General features: G+C 34.3%; 1 protein-coding gene across 1 annotated transcript; it reads right to left on the reverse strand.

Moving 5' to 3' along the window:
- Positions 1–411: 411 nt before the first annotated feature.
- Positions 412–13,918, reverse strand: LOC110448031. The gene is made up of 3 exons (XM_021494064.1): positions 13,658–13,918; positions 5,893–6,022; positions 412–5,196 (listed from the first exon to the last, which is right to left on the reverse strand). The coding sequence occupies exons 2-3, from the start codon at positions 6,007–6,009 to the stop codon at positions 1,600–1,602; spliced, it is 3,714 nt and encodes a 1,237-aa protein (XP_021349739.1). The 5' UTR covers positions 6,010–6,022; positions 13,658–13,918; the 3' UTR covers positions 412–1,599.
- Between the last annotated feature and the right edge of the window lie 298 nt (positions 13,919–14,216).

A 14,216-nucleotide genomic window follows, 5' to 3' on the forward strand; every position in this document is an offset into this window, starting at 1 on the left:
TCCGGGAGAATATTGACGTAATTCAGAGTATTTGATCATTTATAGTTTGAGATGAATATTTTGTTTAGTAAACATGTGAGTTGAATCGATTATCACTTCAGATATTTCGTGTATAGTTACGCAGAGAACAATCGATAAACATATGTATAGATATTACACGTAAAATAAAATGTAAAGCATCATATATTATACATGTAATAAATATATCTTCAAAACAAATATTTTTAAATGTGCAACATTGTATGTTCATGTGTTTATATATATATGTATTTGTGTTATGTAAAAATATATTGTAAAATAATGGAAATTTATAAATATTATGTAAATGATATGTATGTTAAGTAATGAATATACACATGTATGTAAAACATCCATGTATATACAATGTACTATAATATGTTAAAAGGCTTTGTTAAAACGATGTACAGTGTTTACAAACAAAGAAAAAACAAACACTTTTTAAAATCCAAAAGTTCACGAATCTGTTGAAAAATTTTGTTCTGACATTTGAGTTTCTAATTTATAACTGATTAAACCATGTGAATAATATCAGTAATTATAGGTCTATTGGTGCAAATATGAAGTTTTTGTTAAATAGATATATACCGGTATAGTACTTAAACATGAAACTGGTTGTAGTAGAATATTCCGATTTTGTTAGAATACAGCCAAATACGGATTTAGTAATGACGAAAACAATATAATACATAGTAAGTACAATATGTTGATATTTCTTGTAAAAAAATCAGTTAAGTCGTGATCGCCTCAAGTTTCACATTCAAATATAATGTATATTTTAGAATCCCGCTTTATCGGGACCAATGCGATTATCTCATGGTATGGTAAATGACCGTTTTCTTAAAATGTTCATTCAGTGGTGTAAAAAAATGATCACTTGTACTCCCAGGCGCAAAACTGTTTGCTTTATCCTTAAAAATCAAAGAAGATAGATGTTAAATACGACATACCTGACTACTAACACGTATGCACAGTAACTACACTGATCGGCCTCAAAATCAGCCTCGTTTCAACATTGGTTGAACGTAACAAGAATAGTAGCATATTTATTTACAACATGCACCTAGTAAACATGGCATATTTCTAGTAGAAAAATAATTTGATTTTAAGCAAAAACTTCCTTTTGTAAACATTACCTTTTTCTGGGAGTTTCAAAAGAGTGATACATCCAAAATTAACCTTTAACCAAATGCCTTTTTAAGCTATCAATGCAATCAGGTGAATGTTCTTGCTTTATTCCATGTGTATCATATTTATTTTTTTATATTTTTCATTGTTATATTTAAGGTGTTAACATCTTTCAAAAAGAAAATTACTGAACGTTCATTATAATAATAACAATTAATAAATATAATAATAAATTGAACATACAAATACCTTATATGGTGTGTGCAATGACGCAGTAAAATCTCCAAAAGTTAAATATTATATTGAGATGTACAAAAGTACCAATGTTATCACAGTCAGTTCATCACAGATAGTCAGAACATATCTCATTGTCAATGTTTTTTTTTCTTAACTTCTACTCCTCATACATAATTGATTTCTAAGCTTTGTTAGAACGTTTCACATAAAATAAAGTTATTTCACTGACCCATCTCGCTTTTCTATTTTTGATAAAATGCTTAATATTTCATCAAATTTTTGGGTTGTCTCGATGGATCGTTGTTCTGTACTTCTTATTCGATCGTCAACTTCCTGGAGCCGTTCTTCCAAAACTCTTGTCATTCGCTCGGCTGTATCCTCATCGGCTCTGTCTGGTTTATATTCATCCAATGACCTTGCATTTGTCACTAGATACCACCGTTCGTCTTCCTCGTTCCCATTTTTGTTTCTAATGCCGAACTGTTCTCGTTTGATAGTAACTCTTCCAAATATGGAAGGAAACCATGGAAACAGATTCTCGATTCCTATTCCAATCTGAACAGATTCCACACGCCATGATACCTGTTGGTGCCTGAGAATGTCCGAATATGAGTCGTTCATCATGGCAATGAGCAAATTCAGCAAGACGATTGTCGACAACAAAATGTACACAATATAAAAGGCCTTTACGAAAGTTGCCGTCCGTCCAACACTTTCCATGCCTGTTTCAATTGTACCGTCGAATAATTCCGCCATACCGATCATCATGTTAAAAGCTAGAAATATAGTTTCAAATGGATCTGTGTACGTGTTTACGATATCTGTAGAAATCTGAAAGAGGGTATGGAGTGCAATACTAAATGCCAAAAGAACGAACGAAAATACTATGAGGAAACGAAATACATCTCTCATGATCATGTTCACTAACATCTTGAAAAAGTAGTGGATTCCTTTGAAACCTCTTGTGAATGAAATAGACAGCATCCATCCTAAACACAAGCAAATGGACAAGACATAGTCGTGATCTGTGCTGCGAACAGCAATCATTATCAGCCAGGAAAACACCAAACTTGCAAACATAATCACAAAAAGAAAAGTCATAAAGTTCCGTAACGTAGGTAGCTCCCGTCGACATAGATTTCTACAAAGGTCCACCATGCCATATAGAAGACCGATGGCGGGTTCTATAGGAACAACGATGTATGCAACTATCATCAGGGGATCCGAGTCTGACAGTGGGGTACCATTGGCAAGGTCTCGGAATTTAGAAGCGATTTCTATGCCTACGTACGAAAATACACTCATGTAAAGAATGTGCATGATCATGAAAAACCCATAAGCCCATGCACAAATTGCAGTGTACATTCTTTCGATTTGTCGAACTGGAGGAATGTCAAGCACATGCGAAGCACGTCCTTTCGCATCAAGCGTCATCAGGAGATCGATGTGAGAATTCGAATGCTGGACTCTAGCCGACAAACAACTGCAACATCTTGCGAGGTTGTGGTTGGTTGTTGGTGTGAGATGGGTGATGTCAAAGTAAATGTCATCTTCCTTCTGAAACATCATCACGTCTGGCATGGTGAGGATTCGATTCAAAAACAGGTGTGATCCAACTTTGTAAGCGTACGCTAGCACAGAAAGATTATGCTTGTTAGGGTAATCATTGACCAAAGACAGGAGTGCTTTCCTTTGTAATTGTTTGAAAAGGGATTCGTTCTCTCCCGGATAGATTAATCCATGATGGTTGCACCACCATCGAACAGAATCGTTGAGAATCGTTTCCATTACACGTGCATTGGCCTTCAGATCACTTTTTTTCTCCGCCATATCCCTGACAAGTCTGTGAAGAACAGTGTTTCCGTCCTTGTCAGCACAAGTAAGATCTGCACCATAAAAGATCAATCTTGTTACACTGTCGGAAAAACCTGCAGATGCAGCCAAATGCAACACACTTTCAGATCTCTTGTTCAGTGTATTGATGTCAGCATCTCTCTGCATATTCTCGTAGATGTCTAGAGAAGTTTCTAAAACCTCTTGGTTCCCAGAAATCACTGCCTCGTGAAGAGGTGTATTTCCCTCTGTGTCGACGTCCTTGAATCTGACGAATCGAAATTCCCAAAGAACATCAGGTTCTGCATATAATCCGGCAATATGAAGAGCATTGTTTCCCTCGTTATCCGTAGCATTTACACTTTCCCAGTCATGCGATTTAATAGTATGTTCCACAAGAGCTCGTGCAATCCCTGGGGATGTTTTTTTCGACGAAGCCAACACGTGGAGGGCGTTTTCTCCTTTCAAATTGCCAATATTGGATTTAGCCTTTTTGTCCATCAGCTCTAAGACAACGTCATGACTTCCTCTTCTGCATGCAATATGCATAGCTGTTTCCTTACAGTTGTTTTGCGCATCAATGCTGACCTTTTTGTGGAAATGTTTTATCACATTATCCTGGTTGTTTATTGCAGCATGGTGAATAAATGTATTTCCGTTTTCATCTGTTTCTTCAGGATCAACTCTCATCTTCAGAAGGATTTTGATCATCGGACAATTTCCAAGACTTGCTGCGATACACAATGGGGATTTCACTTTTATAGTGTTGGATCGTAGATTTGTGTAGTGTTCAGTCAACACCCGCAGAACAATTTCATTGTGTTGTGCCATCGCATAGTACCAAGAATCAAACCCAAAGTGGTTCTTGTGGTACATGTCTGCCCCACACTTAAGAAGATATTTCACAACGTCTGCGTGTCCATTTTGTGCTGCAAGTGTCAAAGATCGTTCACCCTTTTCATCTTGTGCATTAAGGTCTGCTTGTTTGTCCAGAAGAGTCTGGACTACGTCTAGATGTCCCTCTTTGGCAGCGTGATGAAGTGGAGTTTCTCCTCCTCGGATTGTCATATTGACATCTGCTCCATTGTCAAGTAACACTTTGACGATATCGTTGTTCCCTAACGCCGAAGCCATAACTATTGGAGCTACAAGTCCCAGAAGCCTTGTCTGGTTTGGATTGGCCTTGCCTTTTTCTAACAATATCACAACAGTATCGATCAATTGGTATCGCACAGACCAATACAACGCCGTCGATTTTTTATCGTTTTCCAAACTCACATCAGCTTTTCTTTCTAAGAGAAATTTAACTGTTTCATTGTGGCCCCATCTGGCAGCCCAAAGCAGGGCGCTGTCTTTCTTCACGTTTAGAGAGTTAACATCTATTCCGGAATCCAAGAAGAGTTTTACCAAATCTGTGAAGCCTTTGAAAGCAGCTAGATGATACGCTGAAAACGTTCTTGGTCTTTGCCCAGCTATTTCAACCATGGTTTCTGGTTTTATCACTTCAATTTTTTCGGCTTGGGTCGGAAATTTGTCCATAAACTTTGTTGCTAAATCCAAATTGTTTCGCTCTGTAATTTGATGTAGCGCTGAGCGAGTTGTTTTCGGTAACGTGAAAAGTTGTCGTAGTAACTCTTTGCTGCCATTGTCGATAACTGTTTCAACTATTTCTATCCTGCCAAGTTGCAAGGCATAATGTAAAATAGTCTGATTATTTGAATGATCTAACATAGCAGCGTGGTGCAAAGGAACATAACCCTCAGCCTTTGCCATCATGTTTTGCACATCTGATGGCGTTCCCTTCTCCACTACGTCGAAAAGCTGAACTCGGACCTTCTCATAACGCTCATCAGCCGGTGGTGAAAATGGGCGCTGTGATGGTTTTGATGCACTGACCTCGAACGCCTCTTCACTTACAATACCACTGTCGTCGTTCAAACTGTGTTCAGCAACTGGTGATAATTTTATCTTTCCTTTAGCCTGCAAAATTAAAAAAAGAAAGAAAAAAAGATAAGATATAAAGAAAATAATTATTTGCATAAGCAATCATTTTTTCTCTTATTGAAATCCCGAATATGTACATACTATACAATGTACTAAATATTTCATCTTTTATATCAACTGGTGTGAATTTTCTTATATACATCCGTATTGCAAGCTAGAGTCAAAAGATGAGTACACATCGGAGCCATGCTTGAATGATTAAAATAGTTAGGATATGACAGCAAAACAGATATGCAGACGTATGACGTCGGTTATCGGTGTGCGTTAGCTGTTGCTGTATTCACCTAGAATACAAACATACACTTAACTCGAGTTTAGACACGTATATTAGTACAGTTATGGGATGGAGGTTGATATATCATCAAACTTTTCTTTAGCTTAATATACGTCCAAATGTTGATTTCATGTCGTGCCAACTGATGCCAATATGACATTGCGTCATACATATCAAAACAACATCCCTTCCGAAAGACCTGTTATATTTTCTGTTCGTTTTCATAGAGGCTTATGCTGTCTTGGTGTTGTCTTATCATAATGTCTTTGATTTTCAATTTTTCCTTTTGAATTTATTTTGTAGTGAATGTTTTAAAATTTACCTTGTAACTTAAGTGTGTTGTTTCCTGGTAATTTTAACTTGTGTATTTTGTCATCATATTTTTGCTCTTTTCTTACCTTCCTTGCCTCTCTAAGACTTGCATAATCGCCATCTTCCGAGACCTCCCGAACAGATGTAACGACACTTGACTGCCGGCGAGGTCTATGGCGCATACTATCTGGGATGTCATCCATGTTGAATTGATATCTAAGAAACAAAGTAAAAGTAGAACCATTTATTAAAAAAGTTTTTGTTTCTCGACTATGTGTTGTTGACTATCTAATTGTCTCGTCAGGGTTATTCCCTTTTATAAATGAATTTGAAGTTCTTGAGTTTGATCCAACAATATCCGATGTGCATTGTAGGTTATTTTTTACTCTCAGTGGCTTTTTGAAAAACACGAATGGCTCTGATAATATGCATGTTGGTCAAGGTCAAGGTAACGGTCAAGGTCGATATATAACATGGAAGAATGATAAGAAAAATGAATTTATACATCATGTACAAAGTTGTTCTGTCGATGAATTAAACCGCATAAATGATGCACTTAATGTTTTGTCTGACAAACCTTCTGTCAGTCAGTCTGAAGTAAATGATGTAGTTAATTATATTTCCGAGTTGTTCCGAATTTCAGCTACCGATACTTTCGGATTAAAACAAACTTATAGAACACTCAATACACATAAAGTTGCTAATGATAAGCCATGGTTTACAGCTGACTGTCACAGAAAAAGGCGTGCCTTTTTTTATGCAAAACATAAATTTGAAAATCATAGAACCAGTAGTAACCGAGTTAATATGAATAAAACCTCTAGAGACTATAAAAAGGTCCTTAAAAAGAGCTATAACACATATAGACATAACATTGAAAATCAAATACGAATCACGTCAAAATCAAATCCTAAAGATTTTTGGAATATTTTAAATTCATTCAATAAATCTAAAAATGATAACAGTGATGCTGATATATCTTTGGACGAGCTATATGAATACTTCAAGAAATTAAATAGTTCAGATGAAGATGAAGATGAGGATGAGTTTATTATTCCAGATATGAATGAAAATATGTTTGATTTTATACTAAATAGTGATGTGACTGAAAATGAAATTAGACAGGTTATAGTTAACCTTCGTAATAATAAAGCGCCGGGTATCGATAATATATTAAATGAGCATATCAAAAATACACAGTCTATACTACTACCTATATATGTTAAACTTTTTAATGTTATATTGAACTCTGGCCGTGTACCAGAAGCATGGACAATTGGAGTAATAAAACCCATATACAAAAAGAAGGGTGACCCTAAAAATCTCGATAACTATCGAGCTATTACATTAGTCTCATGTCTTGGCAAAGTATTTACTGCTATTTTGAACTCTAGATTAAATAGACTTTCAGAAGAAATTGATCTAATTTCCAATGTTCAAGCTGGTTTTAGGAAAGGCTATTCTACAACTGAAAATATATTTATCCTTCATGCTTTAATATCTATATACTTTTCAAAAAGTAAAAAGCTATTCTGTTCATTCATCGATTTCAGAAAAGCGTTTGATACTGTTTGGAGAGTAGGTTTATGGAAGAAATTATTAAAAAATAATATCACAGGAAAGATATTTAATGCTATAATTAATCTGTATGCAAACACTAAATCTTGCGTAAAAACTAGCAATGGTATGACTGATTTTTTCACATGTCACGTCGGGGTAAAACAAGGTGAAAATCTCTCCCCATTTTTGTTCTCAATATATTTAAATGATTTAGAAGAATTTTTAATGCAAAATAATGTTGACCAACTCCATTATATTGATAATTTATTTCAAGATCGCATGGGTATATTTGTTAAATTATTTATTCTGCTATATGCAGATGACACAGTTGTTATGTCTGAAACAGCTAAAGGTCTACAGAATGCTTTCCGTGAATTTGAAACTTACTGTACTATTTGGAAACTTAAAGTTAATCTCAATAAAACTAAAGTTGTTATCTTTGAAAAAAGAAAAAGTAATGCACAAAATATTCGTTTTACTCTTTTTGGTGAAGAGTTGCAAACACATGACTGTTACTCGTTTCTAGGACTGCTGTTTCATTATAATGGCAGTTTCTGTAAAGCAAGAAAAAAACTTGTTGAACAGGCTCAAAAAGCAATGTATGCATTATATAAAAAAATAAGAAATATTATTTTACCAATTGACCTACAATTAAAATTGTTTGATGTATTAATATCCCCAATCCTCTTGTACTCCTCAGAAATTTGGGGGTTTGAAAATACCAATATGATTGAGAAATTACATGTACAGTTTTGTAAAAGAATTTTAAACATACGTAGCTCCACAGCAAATATAATGGTATATGGTGAAACGGGTAGGTACCCTCTGAATATTGAAATTAAATCTAGAATGATAATGTTTTGGTATAAACTAATTACAGGTGAAAATAAATTGTCTAGTATAATGTACAAGCTTATGCTGAATTTACATGAAAATGATTTCGCTGATTTTAAATGGATTTCATATATCAAGAATCTATTCAATTGCACGGGACTAAGTTACGTATGGTTACAACAAAAAACTTGCACTATGAATAAAAATTACCTTAGGGTTAGTTTTAAAACTATTCTGTATGACCAATTTATACAACAATGGTATACTGATATTGAAAATTCTTCCCGGGGTCAAACATATGCAATATTTAAACATCAATTTCAGTTTGAAAAATACTTAACTATGCTCAAACAAAAAGATAGAATAACTATCTGTAAGTTCAGAACCAGTAATATATCTCTGCCTATAGAGACTGGGCGATGGACTAGAACACCACGTGAAGGCAGAATCTGTCCGCTTTGTTTTACTGGAGTTGGAAGCGAGTATCATTATTTGTTTATATGTTCAAATGCTTATGTAAGTCAAATCCGCAGAAAATATATACCTATTTATTACACCTCTAATCCATCTGTTCATAAAATGAAAGGATTAATATCAATATGTAATGTTAGAATATTATCAAATCTATCGCTGTTCATACAATTACTAGAAAGACAATTAAAAAATAATATGTGAATTTCACACATCAAACTGTAAACTTTTGTATACATATAGATATTACTGATCATTTGCTAAACCTAACATAATTGTATTGCATAATGAGTGTGGTTACAGCTTGCTTATCACGGTTTGTTTGTTATCTTTCTATTACAGTATTGTATGATGGGATTGTAACACTGTCTATTATACCTTTGTAATATTATATGGTATGATGAGTAGTATAGTCACTATTATGCCATGGTATGATTGCACTGTATGGTGTGGTATACTATCTATAATATATGTATCAGGGATATATATGTGTAATACTGTAATAATATTATTGTAGGATTGTACTGTAAGATGGATGCAACAGTGCCTGCTATACCATAGTGTGAACGCACGGTATGTGTGAATGTAATGCTATGGATTATACCATCGTAATAGTATTGTAAAATGAGTGTAATAATGTATATATCACAGTGTATGATGAGTGTCATTGTATGATCAGTGCGTTATACTGTCTATTATAATAAGGTATGATAGTACAGTGTAATATTGTGTTTATCATTGTATGAGGAGTGTAATAGTTTCCACTATATTATTGTACGCTAGCATAGTAAGATGATTGCTTTACGGTCAACCATATCATTGTTATATTGTACTTTATGATGACCTCTTGTTGCGCACAATAGTGTGCCTGAGTGATAATAAAAATCTCTGAAATCTCTGAATCAATTGTTTTTTTCAGAGATTTTTAAGAGCAGATTTGAAGGTTTCAATGTGTATGTGATATAACTATTTATCTGTATATAGTTTAGCCCGAAACATGAACGTTTAGTTTGTTTATCGTCGTATCGATGTTTTGTTTATTTGATTATCTTAACACTGATGGTTGAGTCGATTCTGTTCTTTTATTCGTATGATAAATGGAATGCTAATTTGTTAAGTAACAAACCTTAACATTACTTCGGATAATACAAACTTCGAAGTTAATTGGCAAATATTTAAAAGTGCAATCGCAAGTGTGTGTCTCTTAATGGAGATCACGTGATATTTTGTTAGCAGAATTTATTTATTATTTCAACGATATGGCTAAATGACAATGAAGAATTTGACTTTTTATAAAGAAATTTACGTTTTATGAAGAAAACCCTTGCCGGAAAAAATAAGTCCTTTTCATTTTGGTTTGCTACAGAAAAATAATCGCCCAACTATTTGTATGACTATAGTTAAAGGGATGGTTCCCTGGACTCATTACACATAAGCACATGTCTTTATGTAAACTGTCGCTTAGGAAAGGGTTAATATTTTCAGAGAATGACCTCCTACAAGGATCACACACATAATAAAATCAATTACTCGTCTCCACTGTCAGACACCTACTTATATCTAAAGCAGACACGCTTACTGAACTCAAAATAATCCAAGACACGACGTTATGAACGGCATTTAAACATATAGAAATAATAAAATAAATATAATTTCAATCATTCAAGACAATATACGAATATGGTAGAAAAATGTTTTGTGAAGTCTGTTGATCAGACGGAAAATCGATTTACAAAAAAAATATAAGCATATTGCAACGTTCAAAGGTAAAGAAAGTGGTAAAATAACTGAAAAAATGGTGAAATATGTAAGTCTGTTCGTAAGGCTCGTCTGATTCTTTTTATCCTTGTCTTGTTGTGGGTTTAACGTTCTAGCAACAGCTAATTACAATTATCCTATATTACATGTATAAGGTAATATGAAGATGGGTGGGTGACTAAGGAGAAAATGCCAAAATAAACGAAATGGTAGAAGAGAGAAAACGATAGAGGTTCCAAGTGTTGCAAAGATAGCCGGGAGACAATGCTGATTTCTTCAGTGTCCTATATAAGCAGAGGAGAGAGAGGAAATCCCCGGATTATTCAAGAATCTAACAATAAAGTGAATCAACTATTTACAATTTACCCTAAATGAAGTGGAATGAATGTCCACTTACTGCTAGATTTTTATTGTGTAGGTCTTAGAAGAGGCAGTATATAGAATGGATTTAACATATAATGACGACTCAAAATACAAAATCGTGTATCTTGTATTGATCTTTATACAAAATAACTGCTGCGCGAGATAAACGTAGAGTTTCATATTTCCCAATTAACATAAAAATACAATCTCGACCGACCGAAGTAGATTGGGAGTCAACTGTTAAACCTTTAACCGTAAACTTGATAAAGCCTATGGTATTTACATGTACCTTAGAATGTAGACCTACGTACACTGTATACATCATTTACCTATGTTTTAGCGTTAATGGATCATAGTGTATACACCTCCTGTGCAACGGATGGAGTGTATAGAAAGTTCACATTCCAAATTATCGATATTCTGTTCAACCGGAAATCCTTTGAAAACATTGATATTGATAATAAATCTTTCCCTCTGAAATAGTATCGGTCGTGTCACCATTACGGTATCACAGGCATTACTTTCAGCGTCAATGATTACACGGTTGGTTTGTTACTAGGTAATATAGTAACACATGATATAGTAATACGATGGCGGGTCGCAGGTTTAGCGTGTCGTAAGTATAAGTTATGGGGTGTTAAAGCTTTCATTTTTCCAACACGGGTTTTGGGTACTATTTCAAACTACATTGTAGCATCGGGTAGAGATACCGAAATATACTGAATTATTTCAACTCGTCTCAGCGTGACGAAGCAAAAACATTGTCTGATGATGAGAGTCGATTTCGCTTGCTAAACAGAAGCGATGAATTGTTTTCCAAGTTTAGGGTGCTACATGCAATGCATGTCAAGTTAACCGCCGGACCGAACGAGATCAATTGTTTATGCGGTTAGTGTATAGTAGTGCCGTGCCTATGAGGTACAGCCTCGAGTCAAATTAAACACGAACTATCTTTTTCACCATATTTCGTAAATTATACATTTCTCTATTGCATTTCCCCCTTAATTCAATGCTGATGTTTCGAAATGATACTTCGGATAATAAAAGATGATTTCCTTGATTTTTTCTCTCACAATATTTTAGCTCTTTCATGGAACGGTTTTCATGATGCGAGGAACCGGTCAAGGACAACTGGTTTTGTTACGGTATGTTTTCCCCAGATTCTATCAAAGTTTGATAGTAATAATTTACTTCTGCCTGACATTTTAAAATATCTAAAATTCTTGTAGAGATATCCCAATTTTCTTTTAGGGATCTCTCTTTTTGATTTGAATATATATTTAATTCACCTAACGATATCTCTATAACATTTAAAAGTTTCATGGTTTCTTTTAACGATATCTCTTTTAACACTTGTATGAGATGTTTTATTTTATTTTATAAAGAAATCTTTAAATGAACTAGAAATATCTTGATTTGAAATACGATAAAAATATACATTTCAATTATATTGTCACAATTACAATGAAATAGTTATCATATATATTATATCATTGTATAAACATTTTTTTCCTTGAGTAATAAAGTCACTTTTTGAATATATTATTCAATGTATTGGCTGAGTGTAATGTTAATTATTGGAGGCAATATATAGAACAATAACCACTGATATTTTATTACTTTGTCTTTTCGTCATGTGACTTTAAAATTAGTTCACAGGCATCTCAGATTATTATGGATGTCTGCAGTGTAAACAAATACTCTAGCATACTCAGACAAACCTCCAGGCCTGATAAAATAACCTTAATGCTACTATATTTGCTAATATCTTTCTTATAATAAATATGATATAAATTATGTACATCCAATAAACTCTCGCCCTACACACCTAGCTGTAATCTATGACCGTCCAGTATACAATGTACGTAGTGGCCAGCACTTGAGAGATTTAACTGGCCGAGACTACTGGACAATGACAAACTGTAGTTCTAACACTGGTCAATTTTACCTGTCCTGGTTATAAAGACTACCTATTGTTACTTTGGTTCTCAGATATACACTTGCTTTAGCCATCAGGGGGATTTCAGAGAGTATGATAATCCCGTGGTATATATAAAACACACTGGATTTTAGAATCTAATATTACTGCTTGATTTGCGCAAAATGCCATATTCAACTCCCTGCCAAGCCGATAACATAACAGTGAGATGCTCTTTCAGAGATTTTCTTTTCGTATTTCTTTTGAGGTTAGTCAGTCTTCCGGTATATCTAATCCATTATTCAATTTCTGGTGGTGTATTTACATACAGAAATACCTTTATATCGATTATTTTGTATCCTCACCCGTGCTGATATACAAAAATCAATTTAACCAGCCTGATTTAACAACCCCTCTTACATATATATATATATATTACTGGAAATATTAACTAAAAAAACTAAAAAGAGTTTTTTAACTGAATAAATTATCAAATCTGCGGAGGAAGTTTAGGAAAAAAGATGGGGGCTTGGGTTGAGGCACGGAATTATCTAAGTCCGTGGTTGACGTTAGACAGGCATACACACCAGTTGTAACTAGGTTACTAAGATGACTTAATTATTAAACTAACCTATCATATAAAATCCTAGACACTTTTATCAGAAAAAGTATTTCAGTTTACACATCCATTTGCCTTTAATCCGGATAAAAATTGTCTTCCTTTTTCCGAGTTAAAACCTCAGACGCAATAGGGTTCTTTCTGAAAGTCGACCGTTCGTATATAATGTATACATTTATACACGATAATATACAAGACAATACTTCCTTTTAGATATATATAACCATACAATACATGCACTTATCGCTTATATTGGCACACAAATAACACAATTTTGACTGACACATGGACATAAAGTTTAAATGTTCTTCATTTAGAAATCACCCACCTGGTTCTGATTCCTCAAACGCTGATTAAAATTCGATCGCCTTCAATTCGGAGTCATCTTAGCTACCCCAAACATTTCGAGGTACATATGTATGATTGTGTTAACTGAAATGTTCGAGAAAACCCGTTGCACACGCCATGTTTTCTTTTAGTTGTTTAACTGTACGTTCCGGTCATGACAACGTCACTCTGGTAAGCAAAGTCGACATACCAATAAGCTATAAATAAAGTCAGTCAGTTCAAACACATGTATTTATATACATGTATGGCCCGGTAACATTAAACACATATGATTATGAGCGATCGCTGGCGCGGACCTAAAGCTCTATACCACCAGTACCAGGCAGGGTACATATGTATGTGTATAGTAACGGGTATACAACCAATTTACCTGTTCAAACAAGTATGCAGAAGTCACGCCTGATTCGGGCCGATCTAATCAGTTATATATAGTGTATGCATACGAGCGTGTTTGTGTATTGCTATGCACTTCACTTTACCTAAATACGTGTTACAATCTTGGCCCTGTAATTGAACGATGTATTAAATAATTAATTATA

Source organism: Mizuhopecten yessoensis, unplaced genomic scaffold, assembly GCF_002113885.1.
Source record: "Mizuhopecten yessoensis strain PY_sf001 unplaced genomic scaffold, ASM211388v2 scaffold3799, whole genome shotgun sequence".
NCBI classification, from domain to species: Eukaryota; Metazoa; Mollusca; class Bivalvia; order Pectinida; family Pectinidae; genus Mizuhopecten; species Mizuhopecten yessoensis.

Bases quoted from the DNA above. Each gene is read 5' to 3' on its own strand.
- LOC110448031 (XM_021494064.1), bottom strand. From the start codon at position 6,009: ATGGATGACATCCCAGATAGTATGCGCCATAGACCTCGCCGGCAGTCA. The intron at 5,197-5,892 runs GTAAGAAAAGAG...TTAATTTTGCAG, and splicing joins GTCTTAGAGAGGCAAGGAAG to GCTAAAGGAAAGATAAAATT.